We start from the raw sequence: 19941 nt of genomic DNA, 5'->3' as shown, positions 1-19941 counted from the left end.
TTTCAAATCCGTGACCGTCTATTGCTTTCCCGAGCGCGGCAGCCTGGTACCACTGCTGAAGATATGATCCCTATACGTATCAGCCGAAGAACCAGTACTGGGCTGTGTAAGGGACGCTCTCGGCCTGGCCGGCCCCGGTGCAGGGGCCAGCGACACCACCAGCAGTGTAGACGCGGTAGGCCAGGGTCGTGACATGCGAGGAGCCAGTGTCACCAAGCCTTAGCCAGTCGATCGTGCCGGTGCCGGTGATGCCCTTGTCGGCGTCGGCCGGAGCAGCGATGCCGTCGTTCTTCTTGCCAACAAAGAGGGCGTCGCCCATAGTGAACGTGGGAACAGAGCCGGCAAAGTAGTGATGGCCAGCAAAGCGGAGCGGAACCCGGACACCCTCGAGAGTCAGGTCCGCGGCCGCGGGAAAGGGCGCGCTGGGGTCTGCAGCGTAAGGTCGGCCAGCGTCAGCGGCAAGGTTCAGCGGGATAACGGTGGTGTGCAGGGCCTTAACAGTCACGGCCGCCCACGCTTCCGTGGAAAGAGCAAGAGGGCCCGAACCGGGAAAGAGAGGGGCAATATCCCAGAGAACAGCGAGAGCACCAGTGGCGGTAGCCTTCGCGCCAGCAGCGGGGCAGGTGTAATTCTGGATACCGTGACCAATAAGCACTGACTTGAAGCCAAGGGGCTCAGGGCCAGCAAGCTCCTTCGATCCTGATTATCAAGTTAGTATAAAGGGACGAGGCGGGGATAAATCGCGTCTAAACTTACCACCATGAACTGGCAGTGTAGGAGTGACAACGGGTGCTGGAGGAGGGTCACTTGGGTCAAGAGGTCCACCAGCGGTGGGAGGCCCGGGAGGCCCAGGCGGGCCAGTGTGGCAATGCCTCCGGATGGAACCGGCATTGACCGTCAGGGCCGAGACGAGGAGGATGGCTATCTGAAGAAGCATGGCCACGCGCTTTTGTTATTCTCGTAGAGCCAGAGGAGGAGATAAGGTTGGCTGGGAGAGGGACCGTTGGGCACTGATTGTATAGGAAGGTAGCAGGAGTTGGAGTCCGGGCTGGGCAGTGCGGGTTAATCAGGCGGGGCGAGGTAGGCCGAAGAATGAGAGGTCGAAAACTAGGGTTATATACAGCTTAGAGGAGCAACAGTTGTTTTGTTTGTTTATTTCTGAACTTGTTTGGTCCAAAAACTTGCTGCAACTATGCTTGATAGTAAAATGCCGGGTCACGCTCGGGAGTTTGAACAGTACAGTACAGTACTGTAACACTTTCGCACGGGGAAGATAAGCTTGTTGGAGAGCCAGTTTGTGCGGCTTGGCAAATAACCACGGGATAGTCACCTCGCCCTATCCGCCGTGATTCTCTCCTTCATCTGACGTCACTGGCAGGCTTGAGATCAAGCGATCAACAAAAGTGGCTGGCCGACTTGCTTGCTATGCAAGCATCGTGCTCCAGGTGACTCCCCGCAAGGACTTGTCCAACGCAATCCAGTAAAGCCGCATCGGTGGGAGTTCCTCCTGAGATGCAGAGTCCATTAAACCTCGTTTGCAAAGGATTTCGCCTCAACGATGATCCCGCAAGACTTTAGCGAAGTGCTGCAAGTTCACGGAAGTTCTGGTCAAGTGCAACTTTAAAAGAGGTCAATCGCGTTTGATAGCTCAGTCGTATATCAAGTCTCATAACCGACTTCAAGAAGGCAAATAAACTACAATTCGATTCTTGGGAATCGAAAATTCATCTCAAGGATGTTCGCCGTAGAGTGATGCCAGTACTGTGCCGCCCTCACGTGCAGTTCACCGTCGATCTAGATACAGCACATGCTGGAGGTGGTGCCGAGGACCCGCCACTGCAGACAGTGCCTTGCAGCCTCAGGTCCGTGGCCTACCATGGTACAAATACCCTCCTCGAGACACACAATCAATTGGTGGGGCTGGAGGCGACTGTCCTAACTCTACAGCGGAGCGGGGGCACACAACGCCATAGGACGGAGATGCGGAGCACTTTCAGCACCTTAGGGAGTAGAGCGCAAAACAAACATCACCGAGTCCTGAGCCGCACCCGTAGAACCGCCATAATCTCAATAGCGAGTTGGATCTCTAGATCTCTCTTGGAAGCCAGCCAGGGCGATAACTCGTTTCCGAATGCTTGGAGAGGGTGTCCGGGAACAAGGACAAACTTCACATGTGTCGGGGGCTGATGTCTCCCAAGGTTCGCGGTGGAGTCCATGGCAAGAAACGCCCGCAGTTGAGCCAATGATCCCCTCTGTGCAAGCGCTCAGGCGTATCATGTGCGCATGTCGCCCGCTGAGGCGGGTCGAGCGTGCACGTAGTCGTTGCTCATTATGCCTATCGCTTTATCTCGTGCTCACCAGCGTGGATGCGAAAGGTAGAGCCTCAGTGATGAGCGAGGCAGGATCTTCGAAAGTCGGGTCGGGTACTGTATTTCTACGGAGTGTTATTAGGAGCCGAAGTAACTGAGGGACGTTCCACTCAATCGGCGGATGACCCCCTTGTCGTCCAAGCTTCGGCCTCCTCCAATCATCACCAAAGTAGGCACCACGGCGGACTGTCTGCTGTTTTCTGGTCTCACTATCAGCGTGGGGTTGCCGCCAACCCCGCATTCAGTGACTTGAATGAAGGCAGCGCATTGGGCATCAACTGCAACCATAACATTAGCCAAGGCGAGAGCTCTGGAACCTCGACTCGATCATCTCAGGTAATTGACAAAAATCTCGAATCACCCAAGAATCGCCTAGCACCATTGCACTTGCTTGCTCTGAGCAACGTCCGAGCTGGGCTGTTGTGTAATGGCGCCATCCAGCAACGCGGGGACGGCTACCAGCTGCGTCACTGATGCGCTCCGAGCAGCAAAGAACTCTCATGAGGAAGTCGACAAACTCAAGGAGCGGGATAGGATGATGAATCAGCTGTCCAAGAAGCTGACCGAGCTTGCCACCATGCTGGTCTTCGCGGAGTGGACGGCGACCGTTGACCCGACGTGTCTGTCGTTCGTCAATGACACTATTCAGCACGTGAGAAAGATCTGTGACGAGCTCCAAGACGCTTTAGTCAAAGCGTTGCAAGGACAGTCCCCGGAACGACGGATAGACTGGTCCGGGACGGCATTCAGAAAAGGTAGACTTGATGAACTCCCACGTCTCCTAGAAGACTACACATGCATCCTTCACCTTGGCCTTAGTACCATCCAAAGGTTTGTAGACTTCCTTACTCCGGGCCGGCAGTCCCATATGTGCCATCACTAAGGCGGCGCGCAGGTGTACACCAATACAGCCACAAGCCCTTGAACGATATAAAGAGATGATTGAGTACACCAAGGATAGTTTCCAACTGCAACAACAGCGTATTTCTGACTCGGATGAGGCCATGGACTTCAATGATGAAAGAGGCGTGATAAACCAATGCCTTACAGTCTGCGAACAGGCCGATGCAGGCCTGCAACGCTTTCAGCAGGGACAACTGGCCTTACGACAGGCTGGAGGCGAGCAGACTTTGCTCTCTGGACCTGGCGCCGTGGACTCGCCAGACAACTGTGAGAACCAAACCTCAAGGGAGAATACTTCATCCGAAAGCGAGGGTCTACCCGTAGGCACACTCAGCCGTCTACAAGAATGTCTTGATGGCCTTACCACGGGAGATCTCCACTGGCATGACGTGTGGTCGCGGCTGCGCGACGTCGACATGACAAAACAATTCCCCGAAACCGCCGGCCAGGCCTTCAACAAGATCATCAGGCAGAGCATTGGAGAGGTTACAGTGTACTGCCCATGAGAACTGCGATCAGGTCGTGGTTGTGGTACCAGAGGCCAACAGAGGCATAGCCAGGAATAATTCGGCTCAGCTCATCGCATCCACGGACGACAATACATTGCAGAAGCTGTCTTACCAACGCTACCGAGTCATGCCATCGCCAGGCACAGCCCAAAGCCCGTGTAGCGCTGCCCAGCCAGCGCGACTTCCCCATGTTCAGTCCGAGACAAACCAGAGCGAGGCGACTATCGGCGGAAAGCCCACTTTACAGGAATTGAGGGCGCGAAGACTCCAAGTTTTACAAGCGCGCTAAGAAGTAACTGTTGAAGTCTGCTTGAAGTAGCGGCTGTGCCGCACCGCTTGCTCCAAATCTTCTTCCCTTACGGCTAATTGGCTACTTTGGGTTTTCCTTCAGGGCTTTCTGGCCATTTCATCCGAGCCCGCGTACCATGCAAGCAGACGTGCTCATTCCTCCTATCCTGCGTTTTAGCCGGGTCCATATACCCGGTCCTACTGGCGAAGTGGCAGCTCAAAGCTAGTTAGGGTCTAGAAGTACACAAAAACTCGCGCTCATGCAATACGAGGTTACTGGAAGGGATGAGGGTCTGAAGAAAAGTACACCAGATGCTACGATTGTCCAGCTCCCCTAGCAATTCGATCATCGGCGTAGTCCCACTCTTAACTCCCCAACTTCTGTCGGGCGCGAGATGACGCCGAAAGCAAGCTTCCACAACTGTCTCTTTCCAAATCGGGAAATCCCACATCGACTTTGGGGAGCAGAATGCGATCGCCCGTCAAGAATTCATTCTGAGACTTCACATGGACAGAAGCCAGGGACAAGGGTATTACAATGCCCATAGACAATTGATACCAGGAATCGCAATCCCATTTTCTTTTGTGAGGCAAATCTTTGGAGCAAGTTATTCGAAACCGAGCTTGCGAGGGCATCCTGTAACGACCGACGGGTCAAGGAGGCGATGAAGATCTTCGAGCATGTGGTGGCCGCTAAAGCTCAGATCTATGCCACAGACGAGGCTAAGTGACCACTCAGAACTCGTCATCGATGCAATCGCCAGTGCTAGAAGAAGAGGCAAGCACTTATCAAACTCATTGTGAAGAAGGAGGCTCGCGGCCAGGCCGATATCGTAGTAGGCGATATCGCCAGTCGCGGTGTGGCCTTACTCATTGCTATTGAGAGAGAGGGAGAATTCTCCTGGCGCAGCAGCAACTGAGGATGATGCCCCGATGGAACTACCAAGGATGAAAGGCGGCTGTGCCACGGGCGTTGGGGCGGCAGCTGGCTCAGTGTTCAGAGTGGGACGTCATTAAACAAGGTCAGGCGTGATCGAGGGGTCTAAGTGCTTGCCGTAAGTGTTGGCTGCAAGAGCAGATGACGAGATGGTAACCTCCCGTTAGTCGTGCTCGCGGGCGTGCCGCATTTTATGACGCCCCCTTGAGTCTGTACTATGGTAATGTTTCGGATCGTGGTCCCCCTGTTGGGCAGCGTCCATGAGCTGTACAAATGCCCCAGTCCCAACCTTAAATCAACGCCATAGTGGCGGGGCGGGGGTTGGGTGTACAATGTCATCAGCAATTGAGCGTCGAAAGGATGCCCTCGTAGCAGGTATCGGCAATGCACACCGAAGGTGCTGAGTCGGTGTCCTAGTTCACACTGGCGGACAACACAAATTCCGGTAAGGATGAGCTTGCCGATCTGAACGTTATCCCGTGCTCCTCTGCTTCCATCATCCCTCACTACAAAACGCTCAAAACCCCGTTGAAGAAGGTGGACCTTGCGATTGCGTACTATCCGCGGGACAAGCACAAAAAGGGCGAACTCCAGAAGCTATTGCGGGCCAGCCCACTTTCAGAAGAAGAACAGAGCATTAACTTCACCAGCTATCCCGGCCTAACTGAAGGGCCCATTGTCCTATCTGTCGAGATCAAGCGCGCAGGTGACGGCGCCGATGCCGCAAAGCTGCAATTGCTCACGTGGCTTAGCGCGCAGAAGAATAAAATCGACGAGCTGAGCTCACTGACCTCATCAACGTCTGGGATAGAGAAGCCTGACTACCTGCCGGCAATACTTGTACAAGGCCACGACTGGAACTTGGTGGCGTTCGCGATGGATGCAGAGGGAAAGCAGGTGAGCTCGTTCAAATATGAGTTGTCGTATGCAACGTTGAGCTAACGATGACCACCAGATTCTGTGGCACAAACTACCCCTGGGCGACACGCAGACCGCTATGGGGGTTTACAGAATCATCCAGCAACTCCAAAAACTGGCGAATATCACACTGGTTCCGTTCTACCAGTGGTATCAGGGACTTCGCCCAGCTCTCACCTGAAAGGGTATACCAATGACGAAAGGATGCCACAAGGGGGTCCGAGATCTCCATACGTACAGGAAATGGTGCTGCAGCACCTTCCCAATGCCTGATTCACTTGGCTCAGATACGACAATGCCCATACTACGCGTCGGAGGTGACCCAGCCCGTCCGAGTTCCTCAATTCAAGCCCGAGTGGAGAGATCAGGTAGTACCTAGCGACATTTTCCCTCGACTGTGCTGGCAACGCACAAGTTCAAACCTTGGGGCCCATGACGGCCAGCTGGTGGCATCGAGCCGTTGCAGCAACACAGCGCCGCACGGAAATCGGACGAGTGCTGTGCCAACACCAAAATGGCTCGAGACTCTTCGTGCAGTGCAGATGCTCGGCACGCCGGACATGCCAACAGAGCGCACCGTCGTAACCAATGGTTGTGCCAAGCAGCTGTGGCTTGCGCAGGTGAACTTTGGATGGGACGAAAGTTTGCTACTAAGAGGGGGTCTCTGATACTCGGAACGGGGTAAAGACTATCGTCGATTACATTAGACTCATTAAGAATGAGCCGGCCAACCTTCTTGTTGTCCAGAATCCGAGCGTCTCCTTGTCATTCCTTGCCAATGAGCTATGAAGGACACTGATCTGTGAGTTCTGACAAGATGCTCCATTCCACGGGTGCTGCAAATTCTAGCAGAATAAGGAATGTCGATTCTGAACCCAAAGCATCACAAGAAGTGTGTAAGCATTGCTCTTCGGTGGACAACTGGTCTTTCTCTGAATAGAGGTGATTGAACAAAACTCGAGCAACTAGCCACATCCAGATCTGCCTTGGAGGGGCCGCCTCTGTTCCTGCACGATTGAACAAGTACTTTCCCCACGCACGTTCCACTGACCGCGCGGTGCTTTGTCCTGGGCTGTGTCTTCCGTGAACTGTTCACACATCTGGCCGTGCACTGAACCATGCCAAGCCCCAGCGCCACTACACGCACGAGCGCAATGACGACGGAACAATAGTGCACGAGCATGTTCGAGATGACTAAGGATAGGCGAGCCTGTTGAAATTTTGCGTCTCAACCATTGTTGTACAGCTGTTGAGGTCAGAAATGGCCAAGTTATGCATCTAGCGAGGCGCATGCGAAGAGTGGGACATTGTGCTTAGGCTCCACGCGACGTCTTCACGCGCCAGAAACACGTCGAACAACGCTGGATCCCAACAACCATCGTTACCACGGCACCATAATCGCCATTGTCCACGAACGCGGCGCCATCATCAGGACCAACCCTTGAGCCGAAACCGGCCTCGTCGATTTCAGCGCGTCACTACGGGCTGCCTGCGACAAACATCAACTGGCTGCGCCTCCAGTGCTGGAGCACTTCCGCCAGATGGTAATTTGCTTGCCTTCTGCATGTCCCTCACGAGGCTGACAAGTATAGAGAACGACAAAACTCACAGTGGTCCTTCTTTCATCATTGAGCAGAAGCTCCGCATCCAAGCTCCTCCCACCAAGGTCCAGACCACGCACGATTGACTGCGAACTCAAAAGCTTCCTCGAAATACCCACCCCGATACCTTCGAGCTCAACCGTACGGATCCCATCCTGGCCGCTGCCCTGGCGGAGCCTATCGACGAGACACACCTATGGGGCTCACTTCAGAAGCGACACCGCCGCCTCGACCAACCGCCTCGTCCACCCAACAGACGCCACGGGTATACAGCACCAGTCACTTGGCGAACTCCTCCGAACCTCGTCGGCACGTTGACGACGCTCTCAAGTCTGAACTCGGCGCGCTCTACATCGACAATCCTCAATTCTTCGAGACGTTTTTCGAAAGCATACCGGGGCTTGCGGCCGCATCCAAGGCCGTCTTCGAGAAATGCAGAGACGAAACAGAGGGACTCTTCGGCACAGGCTGGACTGGGTGGCCCAGGCTGCTGATCAGGCCGGTGTACTGTCCTGGTTCGTTAATGTCACCAAGAAACTCGCGAGCTTCTCGCCAGCCGCCCTCCCGCCGTCCAAGAAGGTGCTGGCTACGCCAAACACGGCCATCCAAGGCTCCCCCGGAGAGCGCAAGCTGGACCTTGGCTTTATAGACTCGGCTGTCAGTGAGGATGAGGGTTATTCCTGGTCTCATATCATGATTCCGGGCGAGCTGAAGAGCAACCCGTCCGCAGATGCCGCGTCAAAGACAGGGCGCGACCTAGCTCGTTATGCACGAGAAGTCCTGTCTGCTCAGGACACTCGTCGCTTTGTCTTAGGGTTTACCATATGCGGATCCCTCATGCGTGTGTGGCATTTCGACCGACTGGGTGGGATCGCGTCGAAGTCATTCGATATCCACGAGGACGGAGAACGATTCGTGCTCGTAATCCTCGGCTTCCTCAGTATGAACGAGGAGCGACTCGGACTTGATCCAACATTCACGACAGCAGACGGTCAGCGGTATATCGAGATCGATCGGAACGGCACAGTCGAGCGCTTCATTATCGACAAAGTGATATCCCGCGCGCGGTGTATTGTCGGCCGGGCTACAACATGCTGGAGAGCTCATAAAGAAGGCGAGGAGGATCGCTCATACGTGATTAAGGATGCGTGGCAACACTGCGAGCGTGACGAAGAAGGCGAGCTGCTCCGCGACGCCACCGAGCGCGGAGTGATCAATGTGCCTCACTATTATCACCATTACACTGTTCAAGTCGGCCGCGAGACTGATGATGTTTTCAACAATGTGCGCCGAGGATCCAGCGTGTCAGGGTCGGCGCGAACAGGCCGCCACAGCAGCGCGGCCGGCTCGAAGAGGTCCTCCAGCCAAGCAGGTGCTCTGCCGCCGCCGAGTAAGCGGCCTTACTCCAGGTCGCCCACCAAGTCCGTCAGCGCCGCGCTGGCGAACAGAGTTCATCGGCGCGTCATCACGTACGGCTACGGAATACCGATCTACCTAGCGCCCTCTCGCTCAGCGTTCCTTGGGGCTATGGTAGACTGCATAAAGGCGCACGAGTCACTTTGGCGCAAGTCTGAGCAGCTCCACCGAGACATCTCAATCAACAACTTGTTGATCCGCGAGGATAATCATGGCGTGTTGCATAATGGACTGCTGATCGACCTGGACCTCGGCATAAAAAAGCAGCGAGTAGGTCCTTCGGGGGCGGTAGGAATGACCGGTACGCGAGCTTTCATGGCCATCGGTGCGCTTCTGGAAGAACAACACACTTTCCTACATGATCTCGAGTCATTCTTCTGGGTTCTTTTCTGGATATGCGTCCACTATGGCGAAAATGGCGAGCCGAGGATACACGATTGGTTCGAGACGTGGAACTACATGGATCCAACCGAACTAGCTCATCTTAAAAAGGGGCTGGTCAGTGATGAGGAGGACTTCATTGACAGTGTTAAGAAAGACTTCACAAAGCACTATCAAGTATTGATACGCTGCGTCAATGAATTGCGAAAGGTGGTCTTTCCCGACGGGAGAAGACGGAAATCGCGCGTAAAATTGCGCAAGGAAGACGACGGGGAAGACGGCGAGGAAGACGACGAGAAAGACCTGGAACTCTACTCCTTGATGACGGAAATCTTGCGCGAGGCACAAGAAGATCCGACGATCATGGATGAATAATTAATGCGGTTACAGCTGGCTTACACTATCCACGTGACTAATTTATGTGAAGGACGTCTAGGTGTCATCTTGCGCCACGCGGCGGAGTCACAACGTGTCCAAATCCGATGGCTTCTCGTGGTCGGGAAAGTGCAGATGACAAAGGACGTAGGGCTTCCGAATGTCGACCGGCGCATACGACCTTGCCGACTCGCTGCGGTTCTCCACCCCGAATAACCACATGTTCCTCCGGCACTGCGGAATGACACGCTGGGGAAGTCTTGATGGCCTTAGTGTACAGCGGCAGGGTGCGCGCTTGCGTCTCGTGACGTGCTTGCGTCTCGCGGCGCTCCTGCGTTCCGCAGGCTCCACGCCTTGCACCCAGGTTCGGAGCCAGAGAGTTTGAGGGTTCTCTTCGTGACGAGATGCTGCTTTTGCCATTGATTGATGACGATGCGAAGGGCGATTGTTTGTCGGCAGATGATGACAGCATATGTGATCTTAGACGAAGGTCATGATAGGCGCACCAATGCCCCCTTCCGATTATGCTATCAACCTCTACTATTCGGAGCCGTCGCTCACGATAAACATGAAGCTCATCCGTATTCTGTTATAGTCATCCTTAGAACATGCCGAAGATGACCTGTGGATTCTACAACAAGATCCAGAGATGTGGGCCGATCGTCTCAAAGCGATTGGACCACAGTCCGGAGGGCGAGCAGCTTGGCTATTGAGGCCACTCTATGTGTCGGATCGATGCCTTTAGGACACTGTCCCTTCTGGTAGATCAGCTCCCGGTTGATTCGCACTGGAACATCGAGGCGGTTGCCACAGCCGACCCATGACTCGATGTTCTGGCGACACTCCAATTCGGGCTTCAGGGGTTTCTGAATGAGCAGCTGTCCAGCCTCTTCAATCTCAAATGGAATCCCAAGCAAGGCGCCAACAGAACGATTCACCGACTATGGCAGGAAATCCAACAAGACAGCCCCCTGGTTCGAGCCATGGACCTGCTGGCAGTTACACGAGTCTTGGACCAGGAACTCGAAGCATATCGGCCAAGAGAGGATGTTCCTTTGACTCTCGAAATGGCGGCCAGAAACATATCTGTGGTGGCTTCCTGTCAACGAATGACATACATAATCCTGCCTGGAACTACCATGGGACAGTTGCAGAAGAAACACTGGGTCGGCGAGGCATTATGGAAAACGCAGACCCGCCCATGGAGAACAATTGCAGAGAGGGTGTTGCAGAGGGGACGAGGCGCGACACAGCTACAGAAGCAGATGCCGAGGGCAGAGGACAGGGTTGAAGGCATTCGTAAATGCCATGACGATTTCTAGACTATCCATGATACCATGATCCGGGAATACGCGGATACACAAGAGAGAGCGGATTTCGAGACGATTCTCGCCGCCGCTCCTCTAGACCAACGGCCGACGGAGGCACTGTTCGTTTCGCCGTTCGATATGGTCACAACGGACCAGGACCAGGCGTCTTCTACTCGATTGGCTCATTCGACCAGCGTTACAGTGACAAGCAAAATATGAAGCCAGTTGCACAGCGAACATCATCGGCCTTGCGTGCCCAAAAGAGACGACTTGTTATTAGACCACAAAAAATGCGTGGGTTCTGAGATCCCTGCTTTGTTCTTCCGAGGAAGTGAGGCAGACATATAGGTGGACCGACTTGGTCGCCGGCATTGCCGATGTCAATTTCGAAATGACCCCAGAGTCGGGATCAGTTTATCGCTTCACCCAGGATGGGATCGCCATCGTGTTTCACAAGCCTCACCATGACAAAATCACCTCCAGGGAAACTCATGTGTGGTGGGCTTACCGACTTAGGGAACGCGTGTCCATAACCTGTCAGTTTAGTGGTGAATGCCAAATATTGCGGAATGGACTCTATCTGTACCATGGACCATTCTAGGTGCGCACTGGAGAAAGTCCAATCTGGAGTGAACACCTCCACAAATGGTCCCGATGTCGTAACATAGCTGGACGTCCCCACAGCCAAGTCGCGACCATGCCTCGTGACCGTTTCAGCGCAAGGACCCAAAATCTCGCCAAAAGTCGTATGGCTCCGCCTCGACTCGGGGGCCGGCTCGACGGAGTGCGACCGGGAAGGCGGTCACGGTGCGAAGGGGTGTGGTATGCGTCGGAGGCCAGCATCGGACACTGGGAAGGGCGAGCTGTTCCACGTTGTCGAGGCGGCCGAAGAGCCGGAGCTGAGCCGTGGTGGCATTGTTCATCATGCTGAACAAGCCCTTCAAGGAGCCATGATGCTGGCGCTGTCGATGCTCAAAGCGGCCGACTCGCTCGTTGACGGCACGGGCAGCATCGTTGACTGCACCCTGAACGGTGTTGCGCAGAGCCGCGACGAGGGTCGCATTGCCGGCGCTCAGGCCGCGTCCCGGAGTCGCGACGGAGTCGTGGAGGGCGAGCTGATTGTGGGAGGTGGCGGTGGTGCCTCGCAGTTGGGCCTCAACGCGCATGCGCTGCACATCTCCGAGGCAGTGAGCCGCCGACAAGTTGGCGCGCTTCAGCTTCCTGGGGGAGGGGCGTTGCGCCAGGTCGTCGGAGTCATCGCCGTCGTCGCCGCCGGGTGCGCTTGATGCGGCGGCGTCGGGGACGAACTCGGTGATGACGGTCGAGCGCTGAAGGGAAGCCATGGTGCCGTGTCCAAACGGGGCTGGGTTGGTGGGAAAGAAAAAGGTGCAGGAGTGCCGGAGTGCGTGGGCGCTGGTGCGAGGTGGGCGGGATTGGGGTTCATTGAAGCCGTGCCGACAAGGTGTGTACGGCAGAATCGGCACCTCTCGTGATTGGGGGCGCAGCGGGCATCATAAGCCCAACACCGTCCAAGACGGCCCCTAGCTCAGGAACACTCATCCTAATCAGGATTGGAAGGTTCTTCGATTGCCGAAATTGGAAAAGCCGACGGCCGTGCAAGAGAGAGGTGCGCCGATGCGTCCACTCGTGGCTCCGCCAGGTGGAAGAACAAGTATTCGGGAGTTTCCCAGTATATTTTGAGCAAGTCGATTGTCAGTGGTCAAGTAGCTGTACGTGAGACCGCCTGTCTTCATGAACTGATATGTCTGGGAGGGGTGCAACCCATTGTGCCTGTCAGACTCGTCCGCGGGAGTTATGACCTCCTGCTGGATATTCCTCGCACAGACCAAGAAGCAACGAAGCCGGCGTCAGCTTGTGCGGGGCATGGTTCCCTCCGCGTCATCGTGCCCGTAAAGCAGACCTGATCGGTACGAAGCTGATTCGAATCGCGAGCGCCGTCGCTTAGCGCATTTGGGTGGTCGTCGAAGATGAGACCTTGCTCAAAGACCAATTCTCATTTCGTCGCATCGTGAAGACTCTAGGTCAGTGGCAGCGTCTGGTTAGTGGAGTTGAGCCGGGCTTATTACGGGTGGCGACAAATTTCCAATGGGGTGGATAGATCCTTGGTGACGCGGGGTTCGTCGCTGGTCCGGTTGGGCCTTGTTGGTGATGTTGCAAAGCGCTGCCTCTGTGCTACCACTTGGCAAGATACTAAGAGTCGCCGACACTGCACTTGGGCCGGGCCACCTTGGTTGTGAAGGCGCTGAGACCGTAGAGCAGCGCCAGGCGCCGATGTGGGATTTAGCCAATCTTGACCTTGTCGTCTTCGTTGGTAGCCTTCCGCTACCGAACTGATGCATGTGCTAGATGAGGTCGTACCAATGTGGCCACTACGGAGAACGTGAGGAACAGCGATGGTCGGCTGAGTGCATCCACGAGGCCTTGAGCTCATTTCTGCGGGCATTTCAGAAGAGACGTGTGTCAGGTGGGGTTTTCGCGGTTGAAGGTGACGCATGGGCAGCAGCACTCAAACTCGTTGTTGTCAAGTGTCCATGTGCGAAGTTCGGCTGCCGAGCATAACCATGAACGACTCCGAAAACTGAGTAAGCTTGATGTTGACTCGGCAGCACGAACGGAATGGAGATGTGGAGGCTGGGGTCACCCTTGTCAGCCTGCATGGACGGCCTGTCGCACAAGACTGGCGCACTGCTAATAACACTTAGGGACGCAGCGCGCCAGGGTGCTGCCTCCTCTCCAGGGAGGTCCGGCGGCGGTCGGCCGGGATGGCACCGCGGTGGGTTTGATCGACAGGATCGTGGAGTCCGTTGTGCCGGACGGTTTGCGGGGCCTATTGAAGGCGAGGCTCACCTTCCCGGGCCTCCAGCCCAGCCATGAGACGCGGGCGACACCCTGGGGATTCAGCTCTCTCACAGATTCGTGATGGGCAGCTGCGTAGTGTAGAGGAGCCCACCGACCAGGCGGGGCTCTGTGCGAGCAGGCATTATTTCGGTGTCAGAGTGGGCTCTCATGCGGCCAGGGTCGCTGTTTCATCTGCGAGTGCCGCCCTAGAAGCCACAGATGTTTGGAACTTGCGCGCCCATGACTGCCACCTTCCCTTTTGTTATCTATCTGTAGCGAGACTAACGGGTGGAGGATTACCTAGTGAAAGCCTAGATAAGGGAATTGACAACGTGAGAGAGTCAGTCGCGTATTGCGTGTCGCTCTTGTCCCTGAAGTCCGCCATTAGAAGATCCGCCACTGTGGTCTTATCAGGCCTCCCAGCTTTATACGCGATTGATGATGATCCTCAAGTAGCAAAACTACACAACGCATGATTCCTCTCACGCTACGAAGAGACCAGGCTCTCATGGCAATCTCCACCGGGTTCATCACAGAACGCAAACATGAGATAATGCTCTTCGCTTCCGATGCGGAGACTTTATAATTGATGCTTTGACTATAAAGTTGGGGATTGAACGAGGTATCTGTGGGAGGGGGGGCCCGTAACATATCACACAAGACCGGTGCAGGGTGCTCGTGAGGGTTTAATCCAGATGAATCTATGCTGAACTAGATACCAGAAGATAAGCTACAAGCTACACGCTCTCAAATATGCTTTTGTCGCTTCTAATTCTAAGGTGACAGCGGCCCTACTCCATTCGTTAGCAGCAGCGGCTGACACTCGGTGACATTAATGCCTTCATGCCCGCAACGGTCTACTGGGCATCGGCGCTCTTGAGCTTGTCCAGTCCATTGGTGAAGTCCCTGACCAGGAAGATCTTGCCCCTCCTCCTTTCCCCCCTCCCCGCCGGGGGATACCTCACCAGGCCAGCAGGAAGTAATCGCCGTTGGTGTCGGCGGCGACGTGCACGGAGCTCTGGAGGGTGGTTCTTGACAGAGAGCAGGGTCACTATGTGCGCGGTGAGCGGGGTGTCGAGGAAACCCGCGACGCGTAGACGGGAGACGTCGTAGGTGCTCATGGTGTCGGGGAAGTAGTGGAAGAAGTGGGACTGCTCGTCCTTGTAAGTGGTGGAGCTTTCAGAGTATGAGCTGGTTTCAGGGGCAGCGAGGACCGGGTTGGCATTGTTGGCGAGGTAGAAGTTGCCGTTGTCGGCGGCGGCGAGGCGGGACTGTCCTAAGAGGTCGAGAAGCTGGGCCTAGCCGGGGAATGGTTTGCCGCCGCGCGTGAGGGACGTGACGTCCTTGAAGGCTGAAAGGTTGTAGTCGGAGGGGCCAAAGACACGGCATCGGCGATGGGGACGGTGGCAGCGACGCTCTGGACGGTGTTAACGCCAGATGTGTTGGTCGCCGCGGTGGCGAAGGCGATCATGGATGTGGCGGGATCGACTCCCGCAGGGTTGGTGGCGGTGTGCCCTGGAGAATGGCTGGGAGGGTGTTGCCCTGGCGCTTCTCCTTCTCGTCGGGTGCCCCTTGGGAAAGGGAATGCTCATGTCATTGTCAGAGAGGCGGGTGCTTGTTGTTCCCCGACGGCGCGTTTAGGGAAAGCAGAAGCACTAGCGACGAGGCACAATATATGAGCAATCATTCCAACCATGCAGGTGCTGAACAGCCAGGGGGGCTCCTTACTCCGGAGCTAGGTAAAATATCATCTAGGCGAATGTCGAACTGCGTGGCACGCTTCCGTGTGATGATGCCACCGACGTTGAACTCTGATGATGTTGTTGTATGACGGCACCGTAATGCCAATCGCCTCATCCAGTGGGAAGTCTCTTAGGTTCTGCAACGCGACGAGCAAGATATTCCGATTACAGGCCAAAACTAATCAATGCGCTTCCCGCCTACACCTTTAATGAAGCAGTTCTGGATAGCGCAGACGCCATCAACTCGCTACAGGTGCGAAGTCAACTAAGAAGTTGTAAGGAGAACGTGCTGGGGTCGACCGTCTGCCTGACCTTGGTACTAAAGCCACGGCGTCCCTCGGGACAACCGCCGGTGGAGAATACGAAGCACCAACAGAAGTGCCCTCGATAAACTCGGGGGCGTCGAAGAAGTTAATTTCGAGCTCTTTGAAAAGGTTGCTGCAGAAGTGGATGCCGTTCGGGCACTCGTGCCCGCCCTAGCCAGCCACGTGATTGGACTTGTACTCAGCCACAACAAGGATGGCGACATTGACCGCTACGGGCAGGCCGATCGTGGCCTTGGCCGCGGGCACAGCCGAAAAATTGAACGCGGCCGAGACCTACGGCGAAAAAACATTGCCGTTGGCCTTCAGCGGGTTGAAGTCGATGGTGCCACCGATCTTGTCCAACTCTAGCTAGATACCCGCGAGCGTCCGATCGAGCGCCTTGAGGCCGGTCTCAAAGTCTAGAGTCAGATACGGGCCGAGACAATGGACTTCTCAAATTTGGCCAAACCATTGATGCCAAGCTCCAGCAGGGTCAAAGGCGTGCCATCGAGCTTGATTGTCAGGCGCGTGATGCTAAGGAAGGTGAGGGTGGCTGAGCTCATGTTGCTGTCGAAACACCAGATAGTGACACCAGGGACGGGCAACCGCCACAACCCCGTCGGTCTTGAAGATCAGCAGCTCGTCAGCGCCGGAGCCCAGTTCAAAGAAACAGGAGAAAGAAACAGAAACAGAATTGAAGAGAGACCACTGCGAAGCTCGAGAGCGCAACTTCAGCCACTGGATTACTCAACTTACTTGACCTCCCAAAATATCGCCCTTTGGGCATGTGAGGGTACCAAATTCAGGCTTAGAGAGGCCCGATCTCCTATTCATCTCCATAGAGATAAGTACACACCCAACGCAAACATTGACTTTCAACCCGACTTGTTGCTGCCTTGTCGTCCGCCCATACATGTGGCGTATCCTATCTCCTTGAGATTCAAGGCATCGTTCTATCGAGTCATGATCCATCGGCGACCCGATCATCTCGGGGAAGGCTCGCATGTACGCATTGATTTAACATGGTTCCCATGCGCACCTTATACTTGACTCTTCACCATTCTTTCCGAGGCCGCTGATTGCTTCGATCATCACAATCCGATTGTGTGGAATTCATCTGGGTGCGCTCTTTACACAACTCAGCCCCAAGCCTGCAGTTAGCCCATCAGGTTCTTCAAGGCAGACAACTTCGCCGATTGGTGAGGCTGAAGCTTGTCACCCCTGGCTATAGTAACCATCCGACCGCTTTTTCACCCCTGCTTATTCCATTTCACTTTACGAGGATAAGTACCACCTCTGAATTTTGCTGCGCCGTAATTTCACATGAGATTTTATGAATAACCGTGTAAGGCTCCGGCAGTGTCGCATCAAGTCGAGGCAGAGTGCTGCAATAAAACTCTCCTGACAGAGCCTTATCACATCACGTCTTCGTCGTACCATTCACTTCCCATCCTTCAGTCTTCCTGGCGTGAATGGTGCTGGCAGGATAACAAGCTCATCATGAAAGCCGCGTCTCTGCCGACACCGCCACCAACTCCAGATATAGCCTCAACTTCAGCTGTAGGCTATTCACCAACACCTCATGAGACCTACGCAGGAAGCACAAACCAATCGGATGCCGTTTCTCATCAAACCGCACGACTGCCACGGATATCATCAGGAATCGACTCCGTTTCGACATCGAGTGCTCATTTTGGGTATGGGCACTATTCACGGCTCGAGTTTGGAGCATTCTGTGGCCGAAAACCGCAATACCCGCCCGCACGGCTGACTCTACGAAAACAGCAACTGGCGAGGCACAACGACTACTTCATGTCGCAGATGCTGCATATCAAGAAGCTCTCGCTCCTGGTGGATCCCGCTGCTGGGTCTGAATCGATTGTTGTAGTGGAGAAGTCGACGCACTCAATATGGGACGCATACTTGCTGCGAGCAGATGTGCCCAGAAACGTGAATCTGTTCAGGCGGCAGCAGGTAAGCGGTCCGCTTCAAAGAAAGAGGCTGAGCAATGAAATTGTCTCGACTGACAAACAACCAAGATTATCTACAACAAGGTCTTGAAGCGGTACATACTTTTGGTACGAGATGGGTGTGTTGGTCAGCTCGGCCACATCTGCACGGGCAAGCGCGAGGTACTGTCCTCGCCTTCGCTCAGACCTGTGACGACTCGCTTCAAAGCACTGTTCAAGAAGGCCACGGGTAAGATCTGGGAGGAGCGCTACTCGGAGCAAAAGTTCGGGCGGCGCACTGAGCAGTACGAGTTTGTCGAGCTTGATTACGTTTCCTCGAATCGAGGCCCCCAACCTGAGCTGCCAGATTATGCCTGGCTCAACTTGACGGTCGTAGACGAGGTCAGAACCATGATGGACCTCATCCTCCACGGGGCGTCCGCGCAGGCGTCGAAGCAGTCGCAGGATTTGGAACAGACGAGTTCATGGTCGTCATATACCGCGCCATACCAGGAACTCAGTCAATATACAATATTTCTGGGCTTCAGGATACTCGAGCTCATTAGGGATGTCCTGGAGGCTACTGACGGGTCCGTCAAATGGAAAACCGTGCTGCGGCTCACGTCACGCTACAGAAGCCTAATCCCGTACTGCCGGGCATCAACATACTACACACCAGTGATATCCAGCTACCAGGCCCTCCTTCTCGAACTGCGGCTGCTTTCGTCGCTGTGGCCAGAGCAACAAGATATCTCCCGCGCTGTGAGCAGCGTGTGCAGCCGCGCGACAATGCACTGGCACACACATGGCATGCTAGCACAGCCGCTGTATCAGGCATACAGCTCGCTACGACATGGCTTCAGACGCCTGACAGATCGGTCTTCGCTTGAGTATCGCGAGCTTTGTCAATACCTGCATGGTTCCAACCACCCAGTGCACCGCACGTATTTTGAGGTTCAGGACATCTACCGAGTCTTCATCAAGCCAGGGCTACCCAACGGCTACCAAGAATGGATCGACAGCAAGACCCCAGCCTCGGACACAACTTCAATATCGACAAGCGAATCCTCACCGAATCCGCAAACCAGCCACAGAGACGCAGAAGACCGCCGTCTCCTCTGGCACGGCACCCCGCTCGATTCCCTCCTTGGCATCCTGGACTTGGGCTTGCAGATCCGCCGCCGCGGCGCGAGCTTCACGGGCACAATGTTCGGCAACGGTATATACCTCGCCGACTCGTCAAGCAAGTCTGCCCGTTACTGCCGACATCACGAGAATGCCAACTGGGCTTCGATTTCTGGTGGTCATCAACCCCATTCGGGCGGCGCTGGGCGTGCCACAAAGTCGGAGAGCGCAGAGGCGGTGCTGCTGCTGTGCGAGGCCGATGTGGGAAGGAATAGACTGCTGAGCCAGCATAGCATACCTCGGGGTCACAAGGTCGTCGAAGCGACTTGCGGGCGGCAACGCTGCATTCAGGGGCTTGGGAAGAATGGTCCTGCCGCGTGGAAAGGGGTGAAGTGGGACATTGAGGCTGCTCCCTCAGCGAAGCCTGGAGTAGTGCTAATGGTGAGTGGTTGCTCAGCGAGGAGTGAAGAATCAGTTGCGGGACGCATGACCTCGACGAGTGGCGGGGGCATATAAAGCGGATGCGGCCAAGTTCCTCGCAATCCATATCTTTGGCACCCTTAGCTAACATGATCAATTCTTGGTGCAACAGCCAGACACGACTTCACCATATGGTGAGATATCCTCAGGTGGCGAGTTGCGCTTCAACGAATACGTCATGTTCGATCCCTCCCATGCCATCATCCGATACGTCTTGCGACTCAAGATGAGCGGCCCGGGTTACTAGAGTTTCCCTTTGCCCGGGCGACTCGCTGCGTCTTGCTGGTGGTGGGCATGGCATCGCACAACAAGACTATCTACGGCTAAGCTGAAGCATCAACATCAATGATGCGGATAAATCGAATAGTAAAGGAGCTGAGCTTTCGCATGGCTTTGGTTCCCAGAGCTAGGTAAAGACAGCATACCATCAAGGCGATGACGAAGCTCGGTATCAGCGCTCAACCAAAGAACAGC

General features: G+C 55.1%; 7 protein-coding genes across 7 annotated transcripts; 4 read left to right on the top strand and 3 right to left on the bottom strand.

The window, feature by feature from the left end:
• Nucleotides 1-79: 79 nt before the first annotated feature.
• B0I36DRAFT_388898 (uncharacterized protein) lies at nucleotides 80-937 on the bottom strand (the record flags this gene model as incomplete). The annotated part of the gene is made up of 2 exons (XM_046161277.1): nucleotides 80-699; nucleotides 757-937. 2 exons carry the CDS (start codon nucleotides 935-937, stop codon nucleotides 80-82), a joined length of 801 nt encoding a protein of 266 aa, XP_046005838.1.
• A 1859-nt stretch (nucleotides 938-2796) lies between these two features.
• On the top strand, nucleotides 2797-4196 carry B0I36DRAFT_396295 (uncharacterized protein; the record flags this gene model as incomplete). The annotated part of the gene is made up of 2 exons (XM_046161543.1): nucleotides 2797-3124; nucleotides 3306-4196. The coding sequence occupies 2 exons, from the start codon at nucleotides 2797-2799 to the stop codon at nucleotides 3776-3778; spliced, it is 801 nt and encodes a 266-aa protein (XP_046005837.1). The 3' UTR covers nucleotides 3779-4196.
• A 1142-nt stretch (nucleotides 4197-5338) lies between these two features.
• On the top strand, nucleotides 5339-6105 carry B0I36DRAFT_396294 (uncharacterized protein; the record flags this gene model as incomplete). Its single annotated transcript, XM_046161542.1, has 3 exons — nucleotides 5339-5374; nucleotides 5424-5903; nucleotides 5962-6105. The coding sequence occupies 3 exons, from the start codon at nucleotides 5339-5341 to the stop codon at nucleotides 6103-6105; spliced, it is 660 nt and encodes a 219-aa protein (XP_046005836.1).
• An 84-nt stretch (nucleotides 6106-6189) lies between these two features.
• Nucleotides 6190-9697, top strand: B0I36DRAFT_377834 (uncharacterized protein; the record flags this gene model as incomplete). The annotated part of the gene is given in 4 exon segments (XM_046160601.1): nucleotides 6190-6241; nucleotides 7738-8027; nucleotides 8060-9568; nucleotides 9584-9697. The coding sequence occupies 4 exon segments, from the start codon at nucleotides 6190-6192 to the stop codon at nucleotides 9695-9697; spliced, it is 1965 nt and encodes a 654-aa protein (XP_046005835.1).
• A 2023-nt stretch (nucleotides 9698-11720) lies between these two features.
• B0I36DRAFT_368798 (uncharacterized protein) lies at nucleotides 11721-12350 on the bottom strand (the record flags this gene model as incomplete). Its single annotated transcript, XM_046159673.1, has 1 exon — nucleotides 11721-12350. The coding sequence occupies one exon, from the start codon at nucleotides 12348-12350 to the stop codon at nucleotides 11721-11723; it is 630 nt and encodes a 209-aa protein (XP_046005834.1).
• A 2373-nt stretch (nucleotides 12351-14723) lies between these two features.
• B0I36DRAFT_368797 (uncharacterized protein) lies at nucleotides 14724-16476 on the bottom strand (the record flags this gene model as incomplete). The annotated part of the gene is made up of 4 exons (XM_046159672.1): nucleotides 14724-15164; nucleotides 15983-16046; nucleotides 16212-16278; nucleotides 16347-16476. The coding sequence occupies 4 exons, from the start codon at nucleotides 16474-16476 to the stop codon at nucleotides 14724-14726; spliced, it is 702 nt and encodes a 233-aa protein (XP_046005833.1).
• A 937-nt stretch (nucleotides 16477-17413) lies between these two features.
• B0I36DRAFT_368796 (poly polymerase catalytic domain-containing protein) lies at nucleotides 17414-19714 on the top strand (the record flags this gene model as incomplete). Its single annotated transcript, XM_046159671.1, has 4 exons — nucleotides 17414-17473; nucleotides 17699-17887; nucleotides 17953-19428; nucleotides 19580-19714. 4 exons carry the CDS (start codon nucleotides 17414-17416, stop codon nucleotides 19712-19714), a joined length of 1860 nt encoding a protein of 619 aa, XP_046005832.1.
• Nucleotides 19715-19941: the final 227 nt, after the last annotated feature.

This window comes from Microdochium trichocladiopsis, assembly GCF_020744255.1.
Source record: "Microdochium trichocladiopsis strain MPI-CAGE-CH-0230 chromosome Unknown B0I36scaffold_12, whole genome shotgun sequence".
Taxonomy (NCBI): domain Eukaryota; kingdom Fungi; phylum Ascomycota; class Sordariomycetes; order Xylariales; family Microdochiaceae; genus Microdochium; species Microdochium trichocladiopsis.
This window is presented reverse-complemented; position numbering and strand designations above follow the sequence as displayed.